Source organism: Rhinolophus sinicus, chromosome 4, assembly GCF_057876585.1.
Source record: "Rhinolophus sinicus isolate RSI-liver-muscle chromosome 4, RSI-T2T, whole genome shotgun sequence".
Lineage (NCBI taxonomy): Eukaryota > Metazoa > Chordata > Mammalia > Chiroptera > Rhinolophidae > Rhinolophus > Rhinolophus sinicus.
The window spans coordinates 106,637,936-106,658,190 of NC_142504.1; the positions used below are offsets into that span (position 1 = coordinate 106,637,936).

Here is a 20,255-nt window from a genome sequence, read left to right on the forward strand (position 1 = left end):
GCCTGTGTCAAGTTTGTGAATATATTCTCTTAAGTTGTTTTCTTAAACAACTTATTATTATTTTACCTTTCACGTATAAATCTTTGACGTATTTTAATTTTATTTTTGTATGTGATGTGGTGGGGGTCAAGAATCAGTTTATTCCCATGTGGATATCCAGGTGACCTATACATTTACTGAAACAGACCCTTTCCTCCCATTAGACTTTGTTGTAAATCAAATGGCCATTTTGTGTGGCTCCATCTCTGGACTCTTTGGTTCACTGGCCTAATTTTTTTTTTTTTAATCTTGCACCCAAACCACTGCCATAATTACTGTACATTTATAAAATCTTGGTAACTTGTAGAGTAAATATTTTACCTATGTTTTTCTTCTTCAGGATGGTCTTCATTCTCCTTGGTTCTTTGTATTTTCATGTAAATTTTAGTATCAGCTTATTATTATCCACAAAAACCTAGTGGGATTTTGACTGATATTGAATCAAAGCTATAGGCCAGTTTGGGGATTGCTTGTCATCTTCCATATATTATATCTTACAATCCATAAAAACAGGGCAACTCTGTTCACTTATTTAGGTCATATTTAACTTTTCTCATTAGTAATGTAGTTTTCAGAGTAGAGGGCTTTCCTATATTTTATTAGCTTTATCTTTAAGAGTTTCAGACTTTTTTCTACTGTGTCAAATACATTTTTTGCATCTACTGAAATGGTCATAAAATTTTTCTCCTTTAAAAAACTAATGTGGAAATGTACAAATGTTAAGATACTCTTTGCATTCTAGAAGTGCAGTCTCTTACTCTTCATGCATTATCCATATATATACACATATACATATATATATACATATATATGTATATATATAATTACTGGATTTAGTTTGCTCATATTTTGTTTAGGATTGCGTATCTAAGTGCATGAGAGGTTGGTCTATGATTTTCCCTTCTTTTAATGGACTTGTCAAGTTTTGGTGGCAAGAAATTGCTGGTCTCCTGAAATAAATTCAAAAGTTCATTTTTTTGACCCCATCTCTGGAAAATTTTGGGCAGGGTTACTGTTATTTCTTCTTTAACAGTTTGGGAAAATTTATCCTTTAAGCCATCTGGGTCTGGCCTTTTATTTATAGGAAGGCCTTTATCAGTTCAACTTTTTTCCATAGATTAAAAAAGTGTTCAGATTTTTTATTTCTTCTTCTACTGGATTTATAAGTAATATTTTTCAAAAGAAATTCATGAATTCTGTCTGCCTTGTCAAATGTATTGATGTGTAGTTCTATATAAATCAACTCATCATCGTTTAATGTCTGTAGGTGACAAGAGGTCTGACAATTAAGTTCACAAACTTGTTGCAATGATGTTGCTAATCTTTTTTGAGATCAAAGAGGATTATTTATTATGAATTTGTACCAACTGGACAAACAGTTAACCAAGTTTACTATTTGGAAGTGCTGAAAATGCTTTGTGAAAAAGTTAGACGACCTGAACTTTTCACCAACAATTCATGGCTCTTGCATCACGACAATACACCAGCTCACATGGCACTGTCTGTGAGGGAGTTTTTAGCCAGTAAACAAATAACTGTATTGGAACACCCTCCCTCCTCACCTGATCTGGCCCACAATGGCTTCTTTCTTTACCCAAAGATAAAGGAAATATTGAAAGGAAGACATTTTGATGACATTCAGGACATCAAGGGTAATATGATGACAGCTCTGATGGCCATTCCAGTTCCAAAATTGCTTTGAAGGGTGGACTAGGCACTGGCATCGGTGCATAGCTTCCCAAGGGGAGTACTTCGAAGGTGACCACAGTGATATTCAGCAATGAGGTATGTGGCACTTTTTCTAGGATTAGTTCATGAACTTGGCAGACCTTGTACATTCCATGAATCATCTTCTGATTCGTATTTTTCATGGTGTACACATTTTTTGTACTTTTTGTACACAAAAAAGTACATTTTGTACTTTTGAAGGCTCTTTGTGTTCTTTTAAATCAGGATTTTAATGTATTAATTTAGCTTTGATATTCAAAACCTATTATACAAATTCACTGGCTCCGGCTTTAGTATCTGCGTTGTAGTTGGCCAGGAATCCTGGAACACAGTTTCTTTCTCTCTTATCAACTTCTTATCAACTTTCTCTCTTATCAACTTTCCTTTTCAAGACTGAAAAGGAAATCCCAGGGACCATGTGTAGTGCCAACTGCTAAGAGAATAAAATGTTGTCTGGGATAGAAATTAGTAGTAGCTATTTTCCCTCTCCTTGTTTTATTGTGGTAAGAACACGCAACAGGATATCTACCCTCTTAATACATTTTTAAGTGCATCATACAGTATTGTATGTTAGAGGCAAGATGTTGTACAACTATTTGCAATAAAGTTCCTAAGTGATAATTCTCATTCAATGCCTAAAATGGCTCATCAGTGTGAATTAGTTCCTGGACAGATGGAGAAGATCCTCAGGGATACGTCCTTATCAGTGGGCAGTTAAAAACATAACAGCTAGGGTTTGTTGCAATGCTATAATAACCACTAGGGAAGACTGAAATCTAAAGGAATTCGGCAAAGGATGTTGACCTTTGCAAAGTCACCATGGATTCATTTGAAGAGCACCTATGTATATAGATGTTAGAGTGAATATGAAAATACTCCTAGGTGTCACCAAAACAGCCATTCCCTCATTCTTACTAACAGTGCCCTAACACCTTTTGGGGAATTCAGCCACCCCTCATGGAGTCTCACTGTTCAGTGGAAGCCAGTTGTCATATGCCATAGCCTGGCTACAGTGAGCCAGTCAGAGACAACAAGGGGGGATGAATCCCAGTACTTGGGCAGGAGACACCTTCTCTTTCTCTAACGACGTCGTGCTAGAATTAAGGCCAGTAAAGGGGTGGCCATTTTTGTGGTTATGAATGGAGACCCTGGAGACAACTGGAGGCCACTGTGCAAAGACTGTAGATAGAGCTCACTCTATAGGAAGCAGTCTAGAAAAATCAGAGAGAAATTGAGTCTCTAATATATATATTACTTAAGCTTCTGGAAAAAGTCTTACCAGAAACCACCCCTGTGTATGAACTGGTAAAGTATGTGAGCAATAAATTCTCTTCATTGTTTAAATCAACTTAAGGTGGTTATTCTACCCATTGCATTATAATCATAGATGATAGGAATTGTTACAGTAGATAAACTACAAAAGAAGGGAATGCATTTAACTCTCTGTTGCTAAATGTGTGTATTTTATCATTGAATATATTAGATGAGAAATCTCAGAAGCAATCTAATAACAGCAAAATGTCCCAGGGAGAATTATGGGTGCCCTGGATTGACAGGATGGAGACCAGCTGGAAAATACCACGTCAAGAAGCTGAACTCCATAAGAGAAGAACAACTTGGGAAAGTGAGATATGAAGTGGTGAAGACAACCAACGGAGGTGCATCTGGGACAACAGGTTGCAGACGGCACAGCTCAGCAGAAACTACATCAGCCAACATTTTCATCCTGGGTCCTTTGTAAACTGAGACTCTAAATCTTCAGGATACTGGATTTACCTGTTATAAAATATACTATTTACCATCTCAAAACTTTATTTCTCATACATTCTGGAGCTGAAGTTTGTCAGATATGGAGCTGGTACCAACTATTGGGGTGTTCTGGATGAAGATTTTCTCAGGATATTGGATGGAGGCAAGATCCTACAGAATTACAACAGGATCACAAAATAATCCCAGTGCTTTCATGGCAAAGCCTCTCTAGTTTTGGGATGATAATACATTGTTTCGCAACACAATGTCGTTTACTTCCGGAAACAGCTACAACAAAACTTTGGCCACTGAGATTATGATTGGGGTGTTGTGAGACCCATGAGAGCATTGCCTCCTGGGTTGGGGATCCTCTGTTGCTGCCATGAGTTTTTTGTTTGTTTTTTGTTTTTTCCCTTTTTGTAATGTAGTAGGGACTGTGAGTACAAATCATGTTTGTAAATATAAATTTCACAAGCATCTAGTTGTTCCTTCTTGGATGATAAGTATTTTATCTGAAACAATGGAAAAGATTACTTATTGTTGGCAAATACCCTGGTGATACTAGCTCTTATTCAGAAAGGATCCTTTTTGCTCTTTATGGTGCTGCCAAAAAACAAACAAATAAATGAAATGAAATGAAAGGAGAAACATGTCCCAAAGAGTATATGCTATCTTCCCTAAGGAGATAAATAAAGGGATGAAAGGGCTGGTAGTAACAGTGGCCAGCAGTCGCCTCAAGAGATGCTTCTGTAGGTCCTGGATCTCACTGGTCTGCCCTCGGTCTCTGAAGGAACAGTGCCAACTCTGAAGCCTTAAACAATTTGCTAATTGGAGAATGTGACCTTTAGGCTAAGAAGCCTGCTGGTAATTGGAACCACACTTGAAAAGAAACAGAATAAGCAAAAGGACTATATTCCGTTTCTTTCTTTCTTCTTCTTCTTCTTTTTTTCTTTATTTGCTGCTCTAAAGTTTTCATCCCCTTGTGATTAGAATAATCAAATTAAGATCTGGTGTCCCATATTTTCTCCATCTTCAGGTTAAATTAATCCAGATAACCTGTGTCCATATGGTTTTTAGAAGTTTTCATTAATCTTCACTGGCCTGGTGCTACCTGCCAAGTGATATGTCAGTCTATTCATTTTCCGACCCCCTCATGGACCCGTATTTGTGATTTGTTTTAAAAAATGGTAGGCGACTGTGAAGAGTCTTCATTGATGTTTGTCTGGTTAGTTGGTCATTCTTTTTCCTAATGAGTCACTTTTTCTAACTGCCTAATTTGTAAACTCCCAGTTGGTACTGTTTTCCAGACCTGCAATACCACTGGACAACCTCTGCTGACCAGGCTTCTGAGACACTTTCTCTTGGCAACCTGGTTACTCGTATTTCGAAGTTAATGACAAAGAAGTCCAGTGTATCCATAAATAGCAGAACAAGTGTAACCCTTAACAATGCCATGTCAGGAAAGTGCTGACAGTAGAAATAAACTCATCTCAATTGTCCCACTTTTCATACCTCTGGACACCAATGTGTGTGTGTGTGTGTGTGTGTGTGTGTGTGGTCAATACTGTCCATTAGAAGTCTCTGTATATATTCTTTCATATTTTCCTTGAAAGATGGAGACCCCTGTACTATTCAGTGTTTAACTCTACTTTAGTCTCTCTGAATTTGATCATCTTCCTTTTGTCTAAAATAATTACATAAAAGGGAGACCTTATTGTCAAATGTTTACAATAAAACATGTAGCAAAACATCTCAATAAAAATGTAACAATATCACATAAGGCCAATTACCAAAGTGTTAAAATGAATCAATGAAGCAAAAATCAGGATCCCTTAGGACTTCAACTCAAGTGGTGTCTGTGCTAATAAAAAAAAGGGTTGGTAAGGCGATCAGAGCTTATAAGGTCATAGTGGTGGGTTGCCGACCCCTCTGCTCTCATTTTAGAGCAGAATATTAATAAAAGGGCAGTTAAGCCAAGATCTTATCCAAGTACAGTCCTCTGTCACACTTGGACACATTGCTGACATATCCCTTTCTCTGCCCAATGCACTTTTTGCAATTACACTGGTTATCACCTATGCCTGAGAGGGAGGATCCTCCCCTTTCGGCTGCAGAAACTACATAGCTGTGGGTGGTTTCCATGTGCCTCTGCCACGTCCTGAAGTCTAATATCCCTGGACACCGGGGCTCCAACTCTCTTGTTTGATATGTAGACAGGCCACCTATGGCTGGATGGCCCCTGCTGAGTGAGAGAAGCAAAGTTCACTCAGCTATGAATGACAGAGAGAATGTTCTGATGGGACCTTTTGCTCTGGATGGAAAGAAGTGAGTATGCTTAGACCTTACTAATGTCACTTGTTCCCAGGTGAGTGCTGAGCGGGCCATCTGCCCTCTGGCGTGTGTAGGTGTCGGTATTTCTAACTCAGCTGCTGGTGATTGGGAAGGTACTGTTCCTAAGTAGAGCGCTTCACAGAGCTACTTCTTGGTATAACTAGGAAAATAACTCATAAGAAAAAGCAACCATTTATGGGAAACTATGGGCAAATGATTTAGATGTACTATTGTAAGGTTTCAGTAAATATTCAATATTTTCAACCTCTTAATCTGTATTGGTTCTTTATCTTTGCATATTATTTTCCTTGAAGCTAATGAGTTTTAAGAAAATTATCTCTTAACGTGATAAGCCTCATTCTTATCGTTAATAGAAGAGTCTATACTCTGTTTCTACACTCCCTCATCTCCCATTCGACTTCTATGTCTCCATATGAGACCCAAAGCATCTAGTATCTGCATTAATATTTTACTGGAAATTGGCTCTTCCTCTCATGTTTCCTATTTTTTCATCACTTCATCAAAACCTTAGTCGTCTTTGCCATTCCGTTCTCAACTAAAATACTCTAAATTTCTAGTTCAAAAAATTTCTGAACATCTTTCAGTTCTTTCTTTACTGAAATGATTGACAACTCATTCCTTAAAATTCACTCCTCCCTTGGCTTCCATCATATTGTCCTTTCTAGTTTTTCTCTTACTTCTGTGATCATGACTTCATGGCCTATTCTTTGTTCACTAACCCCTTACATACTGCTATTGAGAGGGTGTCCAATCTTAGTTTTTTGCCTTCTAGTTTTTGCATATTCCTTTTTTTTCCTTCAGCCATCAAATAGCTGCTGAGTTCTTCTGATGGACATGTTCCATTCTAAGTGCCAAAGGGAAGACAATAGGTATATTTTAATGATAAGACCAATGATACATTCAGATGAATCTAAAATGGAGTGTAAGACAAAGAGGAATTAGTAGGAATTCCAGAGATTTTGGTCTGATCAACAAAAAAATCCAGTTGCTATCCTCTTAAAAAAGCAGTGAGAGGAGAATTTTGGGGTGGAAAAACTAAAGGTTCATAAGTAACTTATAAGTTTAGGATTTGCTGTGGACTAAATGTTTGTGTCCCCCTAAAATGCATATGTTGAAAGCCTAATGTGTTGTTATTTGGATTTGGGGGCTTTAGGAAGTGATTAGGTCATGATAGTGTAGACCCCTGATGGGAATGTTGTCAGTGTCCTTATAAAAAGAGGAAGAGGGCTAGCTAGTCCTGTGTCTCTCTCTGCCATGTGATACAGCTATTATAGAAAGCAGCCATCTGTAACCAGCAAGAGGGCTCTCAGCAGGAACTGACCTGGCTGTTACCTTTATCTTGGGCTTTCCAGCCTCCAGAACTGTGAGAAATAAATGTTTTTTGTTTAAACCACCCAGTCTCTGGTAGTTTGTTACAGCATCCTAAGTTAAGACAAAATTTCTTTTAGAGTGCCAAATAGAGATACTCAGACAATAGTTGAAGTGTTCTAAATTGAAGATATACATTTTGGAGTCTTCAGAATAGTGATAATATTGAGTGCTTTGAGACTGGTTGAAATGACCAAAGGAGAGAGTAGAGATAGACAAGAGAAGAGAGCCATGTAAAACACTGAGCTATGGGGCATCTAGCTGGTAAGTGTTTGGAGGAGAGAGGAGGAATTTGCCAAGAAGACTGAGAAGATGCATCTGAGGTGGGAGGGAAGCCAAGGATTTTGCTGTTCTGTGAGCCAAGTACAGCCAGGAAGAGGAAGTAACCAACAAGTTCAAGTTTGTATTGGTCCAAAGAAAATAAGAACAAAACTGATTACTGGATTTAGTAATTGGAAATATTTTGATCACATTAGTAAGAGCAGCTTTCGTGCAGTGATGGGGGTGAAAGCTTCACAGGAGCGCGATTATAAGACAATTGGAGGAAGGAAGTGCAGGCTGGCAGAGATGTTGAGGGGTCACTCACATGCTTCTCTCCCGTTCTCTGTAGACATGCGCATGCGTATCAAATTTATCTGTATATCCCAGACTTCTCTGCACCTGGTTTCATAAAAAAACCCCACCAAACCCACGGGAATCAATCATACCCTGTTTTCCTATTTTGCCCAACAGGAATTATACATCCACAGGAGTCAGTTTTCTATCCATCTATTTCTATTGTACACACAAAAAGGCACAGACATTTGTGTCAGGCATAATGCACCTGGTCTTTATTCAAAATCTCACTCATTTCATTTAATTTTGGAGTGAAAGTGCAAAGTAATTGAAATTTTGATATTCTGATCCAGGGAGAATGATGAAATGGTAAAAACAGAGTAGAAACAAGGAGTCAGATTTGTGGCAATGAACACTTCCATGTTTGCCACGTTAAGTGGTAGGTTAAAAATAAGACATTGACGTGGGAAAGGTAGAGATGTGATATCTTAGGTAGAGCACAGGTGAAAATGTATAGGTTTTCTTTCCAATATTGATAGTAACTAGCTAATAGCTATGTAACTAATAGATAAAAATCATATCCAGAACACAAAATTCAACATTTATAAATATGTAAATAAAATCACAAAAAGAATTACTCTAAGGGCTTCTTGCTTTCTTTTGGTATGAAAGAACTCAGTAAAAATATGAATTATACATGTTATTTTAAGTGAAATCTCCAGGATATTGTGAGATTTATATAAAATCTGCATGCATTGTCATTATTGGAGCCATTTTGAAACTTCAGTACTACAAATGAAACACATTTTAAATTGAGGAGTTAAACATTTTGCAAATAAAATTTTAGCATAAGTGATTTTTCCCCCTCAAATTGAATTATGAACAAATTTATTGTTATATATTTCCCTTTTTAATTTTATTCAGTGGTGGTTTGAATTTAAGAGTGAAATTTCTCACACTGCTTAAAATGTTAAGTTTAGAAATCAAACCTTAATAGTTTCATTGCAGCTGAGCCCCATACAAAACCTCATTGAATAGTTGGCTGATTGAGTTGCTGAAATGTTCCACTTGGCTCTGTGTTTGTGGGGTTTCCAGGTGTCTCTCGGTAGTGAAAACACTGGTGATAATTGTAAACTATGGCTATCAATTTCATTAATCCAGGGCCATATTCAACCATGACTATCATAGATCAAAGCTCTTCTCCACCCTCCCAAAGTGGCAGCATTAAATTATGCTGAGACTACTTGTTCTGTGCAAGCATAGTTTTACATGTTTCCTCTCGCTAAGCATATTACACAATAAATGCATTACATTTATTTAATTTTCATGTAATACTGAATACCTACAAAAGAGTATATATTATATATTTCCAAGTTGTGAAGTATAACATTAAAGCATACAGTAAACCCATCATTCAACACAGGAATTAACATATTACTGAAGCCACTGAAACAATTTGTGTCTTCCTACTCAATCCCACCCAGTACTTCCCCTGAATTTTTTTTGGAATGTTCAAAATTTCTTCATATTTAAATAAGAAATGTAGGGGTTTATTTGTACTTAATTTGCTTGTTGGAAATAAATGAACTACTGAATACAGATTTGAATAGAATCCTCTGTCTTCATGCTGGGGAAGTGAGGCTATTCATGTATCATCACTTAACCTCTTCTAGGGTGTAAGCTCTGATGACCTTTTGAGTGCAATTGATTGATCATTACAATAATAGATACTTACAGTGACAAGCACTGTACTAGATCTATTAAAGTCAATTATCAGATTTTACATTATCTAATGTTTATCATTAACCATATGATGAGATGATGGATATTATCTTTATTTGAAAGATTAGACTGTAGATGCTTAGGAAAGTTAAGTAACTTTCCCAAAGTTCTAGAGCTGGTAAATCTGGGATTTGAATCCAGTATTTCCTTAGTGAAAACCCTATGCTCTTTCTACTCTCATGCACATAACTTTGATCAATATGTGATGGACCAATAACAGAGCATTAAGATGTGACTGTCAAGTCATTATTTATGGTCTTTTTCAAGGGCTTACATTTCATATCAGTGGCATCGACTTCGATAATGGTTTTTGTGTGTGTGTTATACTTACATTTATGGCATAAAGTTTAATGAGTATCAGTTAATCTTTGAAGAAATAGGCTGTTTGGTTATTTCATGTTTCATACATTATCTTTCTAATTAGCCTTTTTCGGTATTAAATGTGGTACTGCAAAATTTAAAACAATTAGCATTATTGGTGATAAACTACTTTTTTAGACTACAAGTATGTCTGGGCATCTACTGTATTTAAATATATCCATCTTTACAAGAAAGTCAAATTCAAGAAAATTATTAAATGTGATGAAAGAAAAGATATATAATTAAGCTCAAGGCTTTGAAATGTTTATTGATAATGTTGAGAATCTGAAAAAGATGGCAAAACTAGTAAGTCTTCATTCGTGCATGGGTTTATTCATTTACTTTGTATTTTTAAAAATACTAATAATTACCAGTTTTGAGTGCCTTTGTGTATTAGGCACTGTTTTGTGAAACTTTGCATCTTTGATCTTATTATAATTACCTTTTTTTCCTTTTTAAGATTTTCATCAAACAGATACTATGCACATTTAAAATGAGAAAACTAACTTCAACAAAATCTCACAGTCAAAATTTCACAGACAGAATTCAGTCCTAGGGCTCTATGACTGGGAAAACTGTACTTGTCCACAGAAGAAGGTTCTTAAAATTTGGTACAGGGAAATCTGGAAGGGGTGTCAGGAACTGGGTCTAGTCTTAGATGCTGCCATGTGACAGAGGCGTCTCTCTGAGTCTGCGTAGGGGGTTGAATGAGGTGATATTCGAGATCTGCTTTCATTCAAAATGAACTTCTTTCATGTTTACTCTTTCTTCACAAAACATTGGTAATTTGGCCATTGCATTTCCATCAACCATCTTTCTGTTGTAATATTTATGTGTTCTCTTTAAGAATTAAACAAATTAAAACATGTTCATTGTAGTAAATTTACATAATACAAACACACAATAAAGAAAGTAAACATGTTCCTTAATATTATCACCCAGGCATAATGACTACTGATGGCTCATGATTTAGGGAATGTAATAGGAGGTATATTGGTAGATTGGTGGTACTTTAAAGAGTTTGTACCACACTAAATACTTTGTTTTGTGTATTCCTTGTAACATAAAACAGAAGAAGTACTTACATGTTATTAAATAATTCTTCAAAAATTTTTTTTAGTAATTTACAAATATTTAGTTTTGGCAACAGAGTCTTTCTCGAAACCGGAGGGGACATGTGAGACCCTGAAGTTTTGGACATAGAGTCTAAGTGTTAGGCTAGCTGCTAAGTGGGCACAAATCTTGCATTGTGTTCATGCAAATTATGGTAATTGCTCTACAACTTTGTAAATTAACAACAAGTCTTGAAAATGACTCCTTTTACCAATGAAAAATTATTTCTAATATAACTTATAATTATTAATTGAACTTTCTGGTGAAAATTTTGTTAGAGGTATCCGATGCTGCTGTCAGCCACATCTGGAGTACACATTCCTGGTGAGCATAATTCAAATAAATACTAACTAACCACCCTTAATGACATATTAAAGGACAGACACATACATCACAGTATTTATACTGAGATTTTAAAAAATTAATTTTTGTGCCTCAGAATAAATTGAAAACTTATGTCCACACAAAAATGTTTATGCTTGTAGGAGCTTTATTCATAATTGCTAAAATTTTGAAGCAGCCAAAAGGTTCTTCAGTAGATGAATACATAAGTTAACTGTGTTACCTCCGTGGAATGAAATATTGTTCAGCACTAAAAAGAAATAAACTACCAAGTTATAAAAAGACATAGAGGAATCTTAAATGCATATTACCATGCAAAAGAAGCCAATCAGATGTTCCAACCATATGACATTCTGGAAAAGGCAAAACTGTGGGGACAGTGAAAAGATTAGTGATTGCGAGGGGTTGGGGGGAAGGAGAGATAAACAGGCAAAGCACAGAGAATTTTTAAGGCAGTGAAACTATTCTGTATGATACTATAATGATAGATACATGCCATTCTACCTTTGTCAAAACACAGAATGTACAACACCATAAGTGAACTCTAAAATAAAATGTGGACTTTGGGTCATCACATGTGTCTCTCTGGGAGAATCTTGGTTTTACTGGAGAAAGAGGAGGTAACATAATAGAGGAATATTGGAGAACAGGAAAAATGAGTCAGACACAGTTTTAGCCCTTAAAGAAATGGAAACCTAGTGCTCTGTACTGGGCCTGTAAGGAAACCCGCTGGTGAGGCTAAGCAGATTCATGACAAATACCTCCCACTGTAAACAGCCCCAGAAGGAGGTGTGAACTTGAAGACAAAGGAGCCGATTTCCTTCCAGTGGGAGAAGTGGGCTGGGTCTAAATGGACTATGCAGCATCTGAGATGACATTCAACAGAAAAATAAATACACTGGAAGGACAGCCACCACAGAAGAGGGGACATGCTTACAGCTTCCCTTTTCCTGAGATTTCTCATAAACACTACATGAAAGAAGGGACAGGAAGAGTAGCAAGGAAAAAACACCATCTGTGTCTGGCTACAGCTCTGGGCTTTGATTGTTCTATCAGTCTATATTAAAATCCCCACACTTATTTTTCTGTCAACACAGAGGAATTACAGTGAATCAAGCTTCAGTACCACCTCTCATTTGAACACTTCAACATCTCCATTGTATTTAATGTACTGTTTCCATATGAATGCTGAAAGTGTTTTTCAGGGCTTGTTCATATGTAAAATATTTAGATTCGAATAAAGAAGTACTTTGCCAGTTATTTCTGCTCATAAGCATGTGAAGATACTGTAAATTAAATCAAAGGATAGTTTACTGGTAATCCTCAGCCGAACATATTATCTCTCTTTATTTGAAAGTACACACAAATTGGAAAGTACAAATTGTATTGCTCAGTAGTCAAATCTGTAGGGTTATTTTTGGGGCAAACCAAGCATTTACTCTCCAAAACGTGGTTGTAGAAGGTAAACTTGTGTGATGTCATCTTCTGGGGTTCAGTAAGTGCCGTCTTTCCTGCTCAAAATGTTATCAGTGTCAGAGTTTCCCTTACTTTAGATATTCACAAATATTGCCTGAAAGTACCTGTGCTATAGATTTGGTTTTAAAGTTAAAATCCTTGGTGACAAGCAATTATACTCCAGTTCGAAAAATAAGCAATATGCAAATAGCAAGTCAGTTCCTTGTGAAAAGTGAAAGAACTCAGTACCAATCTTTGACTCTTTAGAGATCTGAAGCTGGACCTCTCAGTAGATGTTGGGTCCCTGGTTAAAGGGGCAGAAAAACATTATTCTCTGTTTTTATTAATGATGGTTGGAAATAGGTTGCTATCAGAAAGTTTAGCTTGACATGTTAACTTAGGTTTTCTGGAACACTGTAATCCCCATAGCTGCTTTCTCCCCCCACCCTCCACCCCACCCGCAAACTGGATCACTTGTGTGGAATATCCAACTATTTGCTTGGGCAAATTATTCTCTCTGTCTTTGAGAAACACACATTGTTTTCTGGTTCAAAATCTAACTTTGTTTTTCTCTAATAGCTGTTTTTCTCTCAATAGGGGCTTCATTTCTACTTCTGCACAGAAAGCATGAACACATTTTATTAATTACTTGAAATTTCAGCTGATTTTTTAAATGACTAAGCATCTGTTCTTCAGTATTGCCTCCTTAAATGTGACAATCAAACTTCCACATTTCATTGTTGTATAGTGTAATATAAGAAACCACTTATTAGAATATGTTTAATGAGGCTGTGATTTCTATGTTACTAATACAAGCAAAGTGTCAAATCCTTATGGGATACAAGAAAGAGGCATTGTTAAGCTTTCACTAGGGACTTTTTCTTTTTTTGCAAATTCACAGTGTCTACAACCTATAACATGGATGAACATTGTACAGGCAAAGAGTAGCATGACATTAAGAATATACAGAGACCAGGCATTTTCCCTTCTCAAAAATCATCAACTTAAATGTATACAATAGATATTCTCAACCAGTGCCCTCCCCAGAAGGAAAAGCTGTGGCTGAAGCCCACTGCTCAGGTTGCAAAGGAATGGAAAAGTCTCTTACACGTGTTTTCAGTATCTCCTCTGTCCCCGTTTAGTATCTGCTAGACAACTCACAAAGCCCTCCTAGAGGATAGCAACAGATGATCTCTTTGAAGGTTTTCCTCAGTTCTTGGCTCCGGAGCGCATAAATCAGAGGATCAATGATGGAATTACACATGATCAGTATGAGATACAAGTTGAAGTGAGACATGAAGCACACACAGTATGGATTCTGGGGACAAGAGATGTAGAATATTAAGTGGAGGAAGAAGGGGGCCCAGCAGACAACAAAGACCCCAATCAATATGGTCAAGGTGATCGCCCCCTTCATGTTGGCGCCTTGGCGGATGGTGCCCGTACCTGGAAGCACGGCGATCCTCTTCATGTGGAGCCTGGCCATGAGGAACATGTGGACGTAGAGCGAGGCCATGAGGGCCAGCATGGCGAAGAACGTGGTGATGAGGCAGATGATGACCACACTGCTGTCTGAGTAAATGATGAACAGGACGCCCGACACGGTGCAAGCTGCCCAGATACAGCTGATGATGATGCCAGCCCGCTTCACCGTCATGATGTTATGGTACTGGAGAGCGTAAAAGATGGTAAAGTACCTGTCCACTGCAATGGAAAGCAGGCTGCAAATGGACGCGAGCAAGGAGCTACAGATCACGGAGTCAATGACATTATCAATATTCACCGTGAAACTCTGTGCGTCTGTGTCTGTACTGTTTAACAGGGTGATGACGATGGTTTCGGAGCCGTTGGAGACGCTCACCAGCATATCAGCCACCGCCAGGCTGCAGATGAAAAAGTACATGGGGGAGTGTAGATTCTTGTTCTTGGCTATTGCCACAATCACGAGAATGTTCTCCAGCAAGCTTATGACCCCCAGACTCACGAACACCTCGGGAGAGACAAAAAGTTGCTCATAGCAGCCTCCATCAGAGTAGCCTTTCCCCAGGGACTCCGTGGCATCGCCGTGCAGTCCGTAGGTGCTGCGGTTCCAGAAGTGGGGGCCCGTGTACATTCCGTGCTGAGGAGTAGAGTTCATCCTGCGCCCCGTGGATTCCAATCCCTGCTGAATTGCTTTCCCCTCCGGGGGTCAGGTAGCCTCAGTGATTTTTCTCCGTCCGAAAGTTAGGAGGCTAACACAGGCATGCTCGGTCTGACTACATGTCCCACGCTCCAAAGCCTGCAGGGGAAGTTTTAGTCTCTTTCAGGTACTGCTCTGATCAGCACCCCTTTAAAATCTTTGGCTTCAAAATGCTTACTCTCAATCAAGAGTCGGCTGCTTGCTTTTGTTGTTGTTGTTCTCACTTCTGCTTTAACTTTAGTCTTATGCATTCGGGTCTTTTCAAAATAATTTCCCTAGTCGCTGCTGGGAGAGGAATCTGTGTGCACATGGTCACATCCGCAGCCTCGCAGAGGTTCCCAACCTGAAGCATTGCTTTGAGTGTGAGTAGCTGCTGCTGATTTTTGTGGCGTGTGGAGGGAAAAAAAAATGTTCAGAGTGGCTCCTCCTCTGCCTCCTTTTGACCAATCCAAGTCCCGTGGAGGGCTGGGAGGCACCGGTTATGTTCCAGAGATGCTAAATGCAGGGTAGCCGGGGCTCAGACGCAGCCGCTCCTGGAACCGGGAAGCAAGGAGGATGTGAGAGAATGAATTTCCCTTTTCAAGTTCTCAGGGAAAACCACTTGGTCCTAGAGGACATTCTTTGATATCAAAACAAGCTATGGTGAGGCTCTCAGGTTTATTCCTGCTTAAAAGAGAGAGAGAGAGAGAGGGAGTGTGTGTGTGTGTGTGTGTGTTCCTGAAATAAATGCACTGCTTTTTAGCCAGGTTATTGAATTTTTTTGCCCTCTAAATTTTTTTGAATTAAGAACCCCGGTCAATAACACTTCAATTCAAAATGCCCAAAACAAAGGGAGAATATTTGATAATACAGGAGACTGTGCTATGGATGGAAGAACTGCACAGGTAGCTACAATTTATCGAACGGTCCAAGGAGGGGTTCATTTCTTGCATACTAATATCTGAAATTTCTCCATTGCAGAGTTTCTCTTACCATAGGTGGAAGAGTTTTATTTTCATTCACAATATTTAAAAACCATATAGCATTAATGCAAACGATATGTACTCTAAACTCAGAGTTTAGGCAACACTCAGTTTTTTAAACTTTACCAAGGTATAATTGAGATACAAAATTGCACATATTTAATGTATATGTTTTAATGAGTTTGCACATATGCATACCCATGATGCCATCATCACAATCAAGATACTAAGCATATTCATCTTGTATTCTTTTTTCTTTTTTGTGTGTGTGGTAATAACATTTAACATGAGATCTGCCCTCTTAACATACTTTAAACTGCACAATATCATATTACCTATAGGTACTGTGTTGTACAGCAGGTCACTAGGAGGTATACATTTTGCATAACTGAAACTTTATACCCATTGGGCAATAATTCCTTGACAATGATCTTGGCAATGCCTTCTTGGATTTGACACCCAAATCACAGGCAACAAAATCAAAAATAGAAAAATGGGACTACATCAAACTAAAATGCTCTGAACAGCAAAGGAAACAACCAACAGAGTGAAAAGGCAGCCTACAGAATGGGAGAAAATATTTGCAAACCATCTTCTGATAAGAGGTTAATACCCAAAATATGTAAGACTCTCTCATAGCTTAATAGCAAAACCCCAAATAACCCAATTTAAAATTGGGCGAAGAACTTGAATAGACATTTCTCCAAAGAAGACATACAAATGGCCACCAGGTATATGAAAATGTGCTCAGTCATATTAGGGAAATGCAGATTAAAGCCACAATGAGATACCACTTCACGCCTGTTAGGATGATTATTATTAAAAAAACAAAAACAAGAGTTAGCAAGTGTTGGTGAGGATGTGGAGAAATTGGAAATCAGGGTTTTTTTCTTTTTCTTTTTTTTTTTAAGGCAGCCATTCTACCTCCGTAACTGAAGGCTTTTATAAATTAAACCCACACACACCTTGACAACTTTACTTATTCAAGCCAAGATGAGTGGATGCTAGTTATTTATCAGCGTTTCTGAATGTATTGTTTAAGCCAAGTTTGATTGTGGCAAAGTTACTTTTTAAATTAATGAAACTCCAGCTTATGAAATTTTATGTAGTGACTTTTTCTTGTTATGACTGTTTTTGGGTTTAGCTCTGTAGAGTCTGGGGCTACCCATAATAGAGACAATAAGAGAGAATGATTTCAGGGTTAATTTTAAGTCCTCTTTTATTTAGATAAGGACTTTATCTTCTTTGCCTTTGTAACAGAGACAATGTTAAGTGCTATTCCTGAGCATTTAGCTAAATTAACATCTCCCATCTATTCCTGGAATTGGGTGGGGCCTTAGGACTAAATTCTAGCTAATGAAAACTGGGTGGAAGGGATGGGCATTGTGTTATCTTCCTCATGACACTACACGTTTTTCCTCTTGTCTATTAATTAGTACATGACTGCAGAAGGTCTTTGAAGCCTCCTGTTATATATGGCAGAACCATATCATGGAAGGAGCCTGGGTCTCTGAATAACTGCACAGAGCAGACCTCACATCTCCAACTGCCTCCACACCGCAGCTCACCAATTAATTGAACTGTGATATGAGCTAGCAGTTAATAGTGTTATGCTAAGCTGCTGAAGTATTGGTGTTTACCTATCACAGTAGCTAGCATTAATTACCTTGACTTTCAAACTTTTTAATGGAGTTATTTACAAGCAGAAAACCTGTGAAAATCCTTGCTTTCCCCTATTTTGGATCTGTGTGAGCAGTGACTTACCTAACAAATAAATAATAAGGAAGGACTCTATTGAATTGTTTTAAGCATCAGATAGGCAACTCTGCATAATCTTCTCCAGGAGTCCACTCTTCATTTTGTGCTGCCTACTTCTCTCGGTGGCCCAATCGTTCCATTTGCTTAGGCTTAAAATACAGAGTATCTGACTTGTCCATCTTTCACAATAATCCCTACGTGCAGTTTCTTGTAAAATACCTTTGATCCTACCCATGTGTCTGACTCCTTTTTTTTCCATTGCCAGACTCACTTCTCACTATTCTCTTTCATGGAAAGTTTGTTGCAGTCAAACGTGTATGCTAGACTACATGCATGCACCCTAGAGATTTTTCCATGAGTTTACTCTGTTCCCTCTGCTTGGAGTGCCTTTCCCTCTATTTATGAATGTGCAATTATCATTATTTTGTAAAACTTACTAATAGGTATAATATAACACATATAATGATATAATAGGTAAAATTAGTAATTCAAAACACAACTCCCTTTCTTGCAGCTTTTCGCAAAAATGATTTTATTTATAGGCATTATGATCATACAGAAAATCTTATGCATTTAAAGTCTCAAATTTAAGTATTTGGTGTAGATGAAAAAACCTTGATTGTCTGGTTAATCATGCTGAAAAGATGACATTTTTGTCATCTGCCAGGAGGCATTTTGTCTGCCATAGTTTTTAGTTTCCATGAGCCAGAAGAAATACAAGCATCAGTGTTAGACACATTAATGGTAGTTTTGAAAATTTATTGCAGATTTCTTTTTTTAATACACACACAATTGAGTTAGATCACAGTACATTTCTCTTATGAACAAAATCCTTGTTTTACATTTTATAATAATAAATACAAAACATTCCTAAAAAGAAGTATTTCCCAAACTGTGCTGCATGGAATACTATTTTTAGGAGATGTTAACACTATTTGCACCACAGATGAAAGGGGGGAGTCCAAGGTCAAATAATTTTGGAAAATATCACAAACTCACTGCTTTCTTGAAGTTTCAGTTTAGCATATAAAGTTTCTGAACTTTCTCACTAGAAAAACATTCAGTATTGCTTAATCCACTTATTTCCTAAGGTTATTTGAACATAGAACTTACCTTCTCCCACTTGCATTTTTCAAGTACATCTTATACTCAGCTCTGCTATAATGATCATTTTGAAAATGCAAATTTGTTCCAAACTTGATAGATATAGCAGGGAACACTTTGAGCATGATGCAAATTTTGTGTTTGTTTTTGCATGATTTTGTACAAGAGAAACAATAGGTGAATATGGAAACTGTACCCACCTGAACGGAGACACATGAGGGCGCATAAAACACACACCCTTGAAACATTTCCCAACTATCTCAGCTCGCTCTTCCTCAAGCAAATGTCCCACAGGTCTTTTTCTAGGTGAAGTGCCATATTTGTTGTAGGTTTATATATTTTTAACTATTAAACATGCGTAAATGGTTCTGTTTTTATTGTCTTTTTTCTAACGTGTCCTTGATGAAGTGTATGAGCGCTGTGTGTCTAACCCGTTTTTTCCCCCATAAGCACTAATTGTTGTATTACATGACTTTGCATAGGACACCAATTTTTAGAATACATATGTCACATTTACAGCAGAACTAAAGTAACATGATTTGGAATATAGTTTGGGATACATTCATACAAAACAAATTATACTGATTGCAAAATTCTTACTTAAATGTCAAAGAGCCAAGGAGAGGGAATTCTGCCTCTCTTTGGGCAATGGTTTTAAATGATAAGTGGCCTTACTCTGGGAGTCCATTTTGCAGTGACAATGATATCTGAGTGCAGGAACCCCAAGATAGTCAAATCTCAGCAAATTATTGTCCAAGTAGCTGGGTCATTTACCTCTTCCTGTCTGCTGTTTCTCTTTCTTAGGGAGTTTGGTTTTGTGCTATTCAAAAAAAGAGTCTATATACCTGCAAAGTCGTTTACTAGTAAGATGCCTGTCTTCCTTTTATATTCTTGGATTCCATTTTGAAGAGTGAACCAAAGCGTGGCAACAGATCACGTGAACCTTTTAAGGGCCAGCTCAGAGGCGAAATAGAGCTGCAAATAGAAGTCTATCTTAGAATAACTTTTATATCATAAACAAATCTTAATTAAATGGGGATTTAAAAATTGAAGATTGGATAATAAAATATTCTGTCTTCTTGAACCTCAGGAAGCAATATACTGTTGTGCCAGTTATTTTAGGTTAGTACATTGTATAACTCCAAGTGTTTGTAAAATTGTTAGGAGAATATGTTTTTTGGCTTAAAATGCACATTACAAAAAGTTTATTATAGGTAAAGTTTTTTCTCTGCAGACTCAATTAAGGTGTGCTTTGTTGGTATGTTATTTGTTTGGAAAGATAGAAAATATAGCTATTAATTATCTGCAAAGACAAACTAGGGTCCAATACATGTGGGCAGCCCTGGATTCTGAGGGAATGCTGCGAACCTACTGGAAATATTTCAGATACAGACTAGATTTGTCTCTAA

General features: G+C 37.5%; 1 protein-coding gene across 2 annotated transcripts; it reads right to left on the reverse strand.

Annotated features, from left to right (window-relative positions):
- Nucleotides 1-8,026: 8,026 nt before the first annotated feature.
- MC4R (melanocortin 4 receptor) lies at nt 8,027-15,545 on the reverse strand. 2 transcript variants are annotated; one of them, XM_088798024.1, is made up of 2 exons: nt 14,290-15,545; nt 14,051-14,161 (listed from the first exon to the last, which is right to left on the reverse strand). In XM_088798024.1, the coding sequence occupies exons 1-2, from the start codon at nt 14,978-14,980 to the stop codon at nt 14,100-14,102; spliced, it is 753 nt and encodes a 250-aa protein (XP_088654150.1). In that variant the 5' UTR covers nt 14,981-15,545; the 3' UTR covers nt 14,051-14,099. The 2 variants fall into 2 exon arrangements, with proteins under 2 accessions (XP_074195980.1, XP_088654150.1); XM_074339879.2 differs by having other exon boundaries at nt 8,027-15,539.
- Between the last annotated feature and the right edge of the window lie 4,710 nt (nt 15,546-20,255).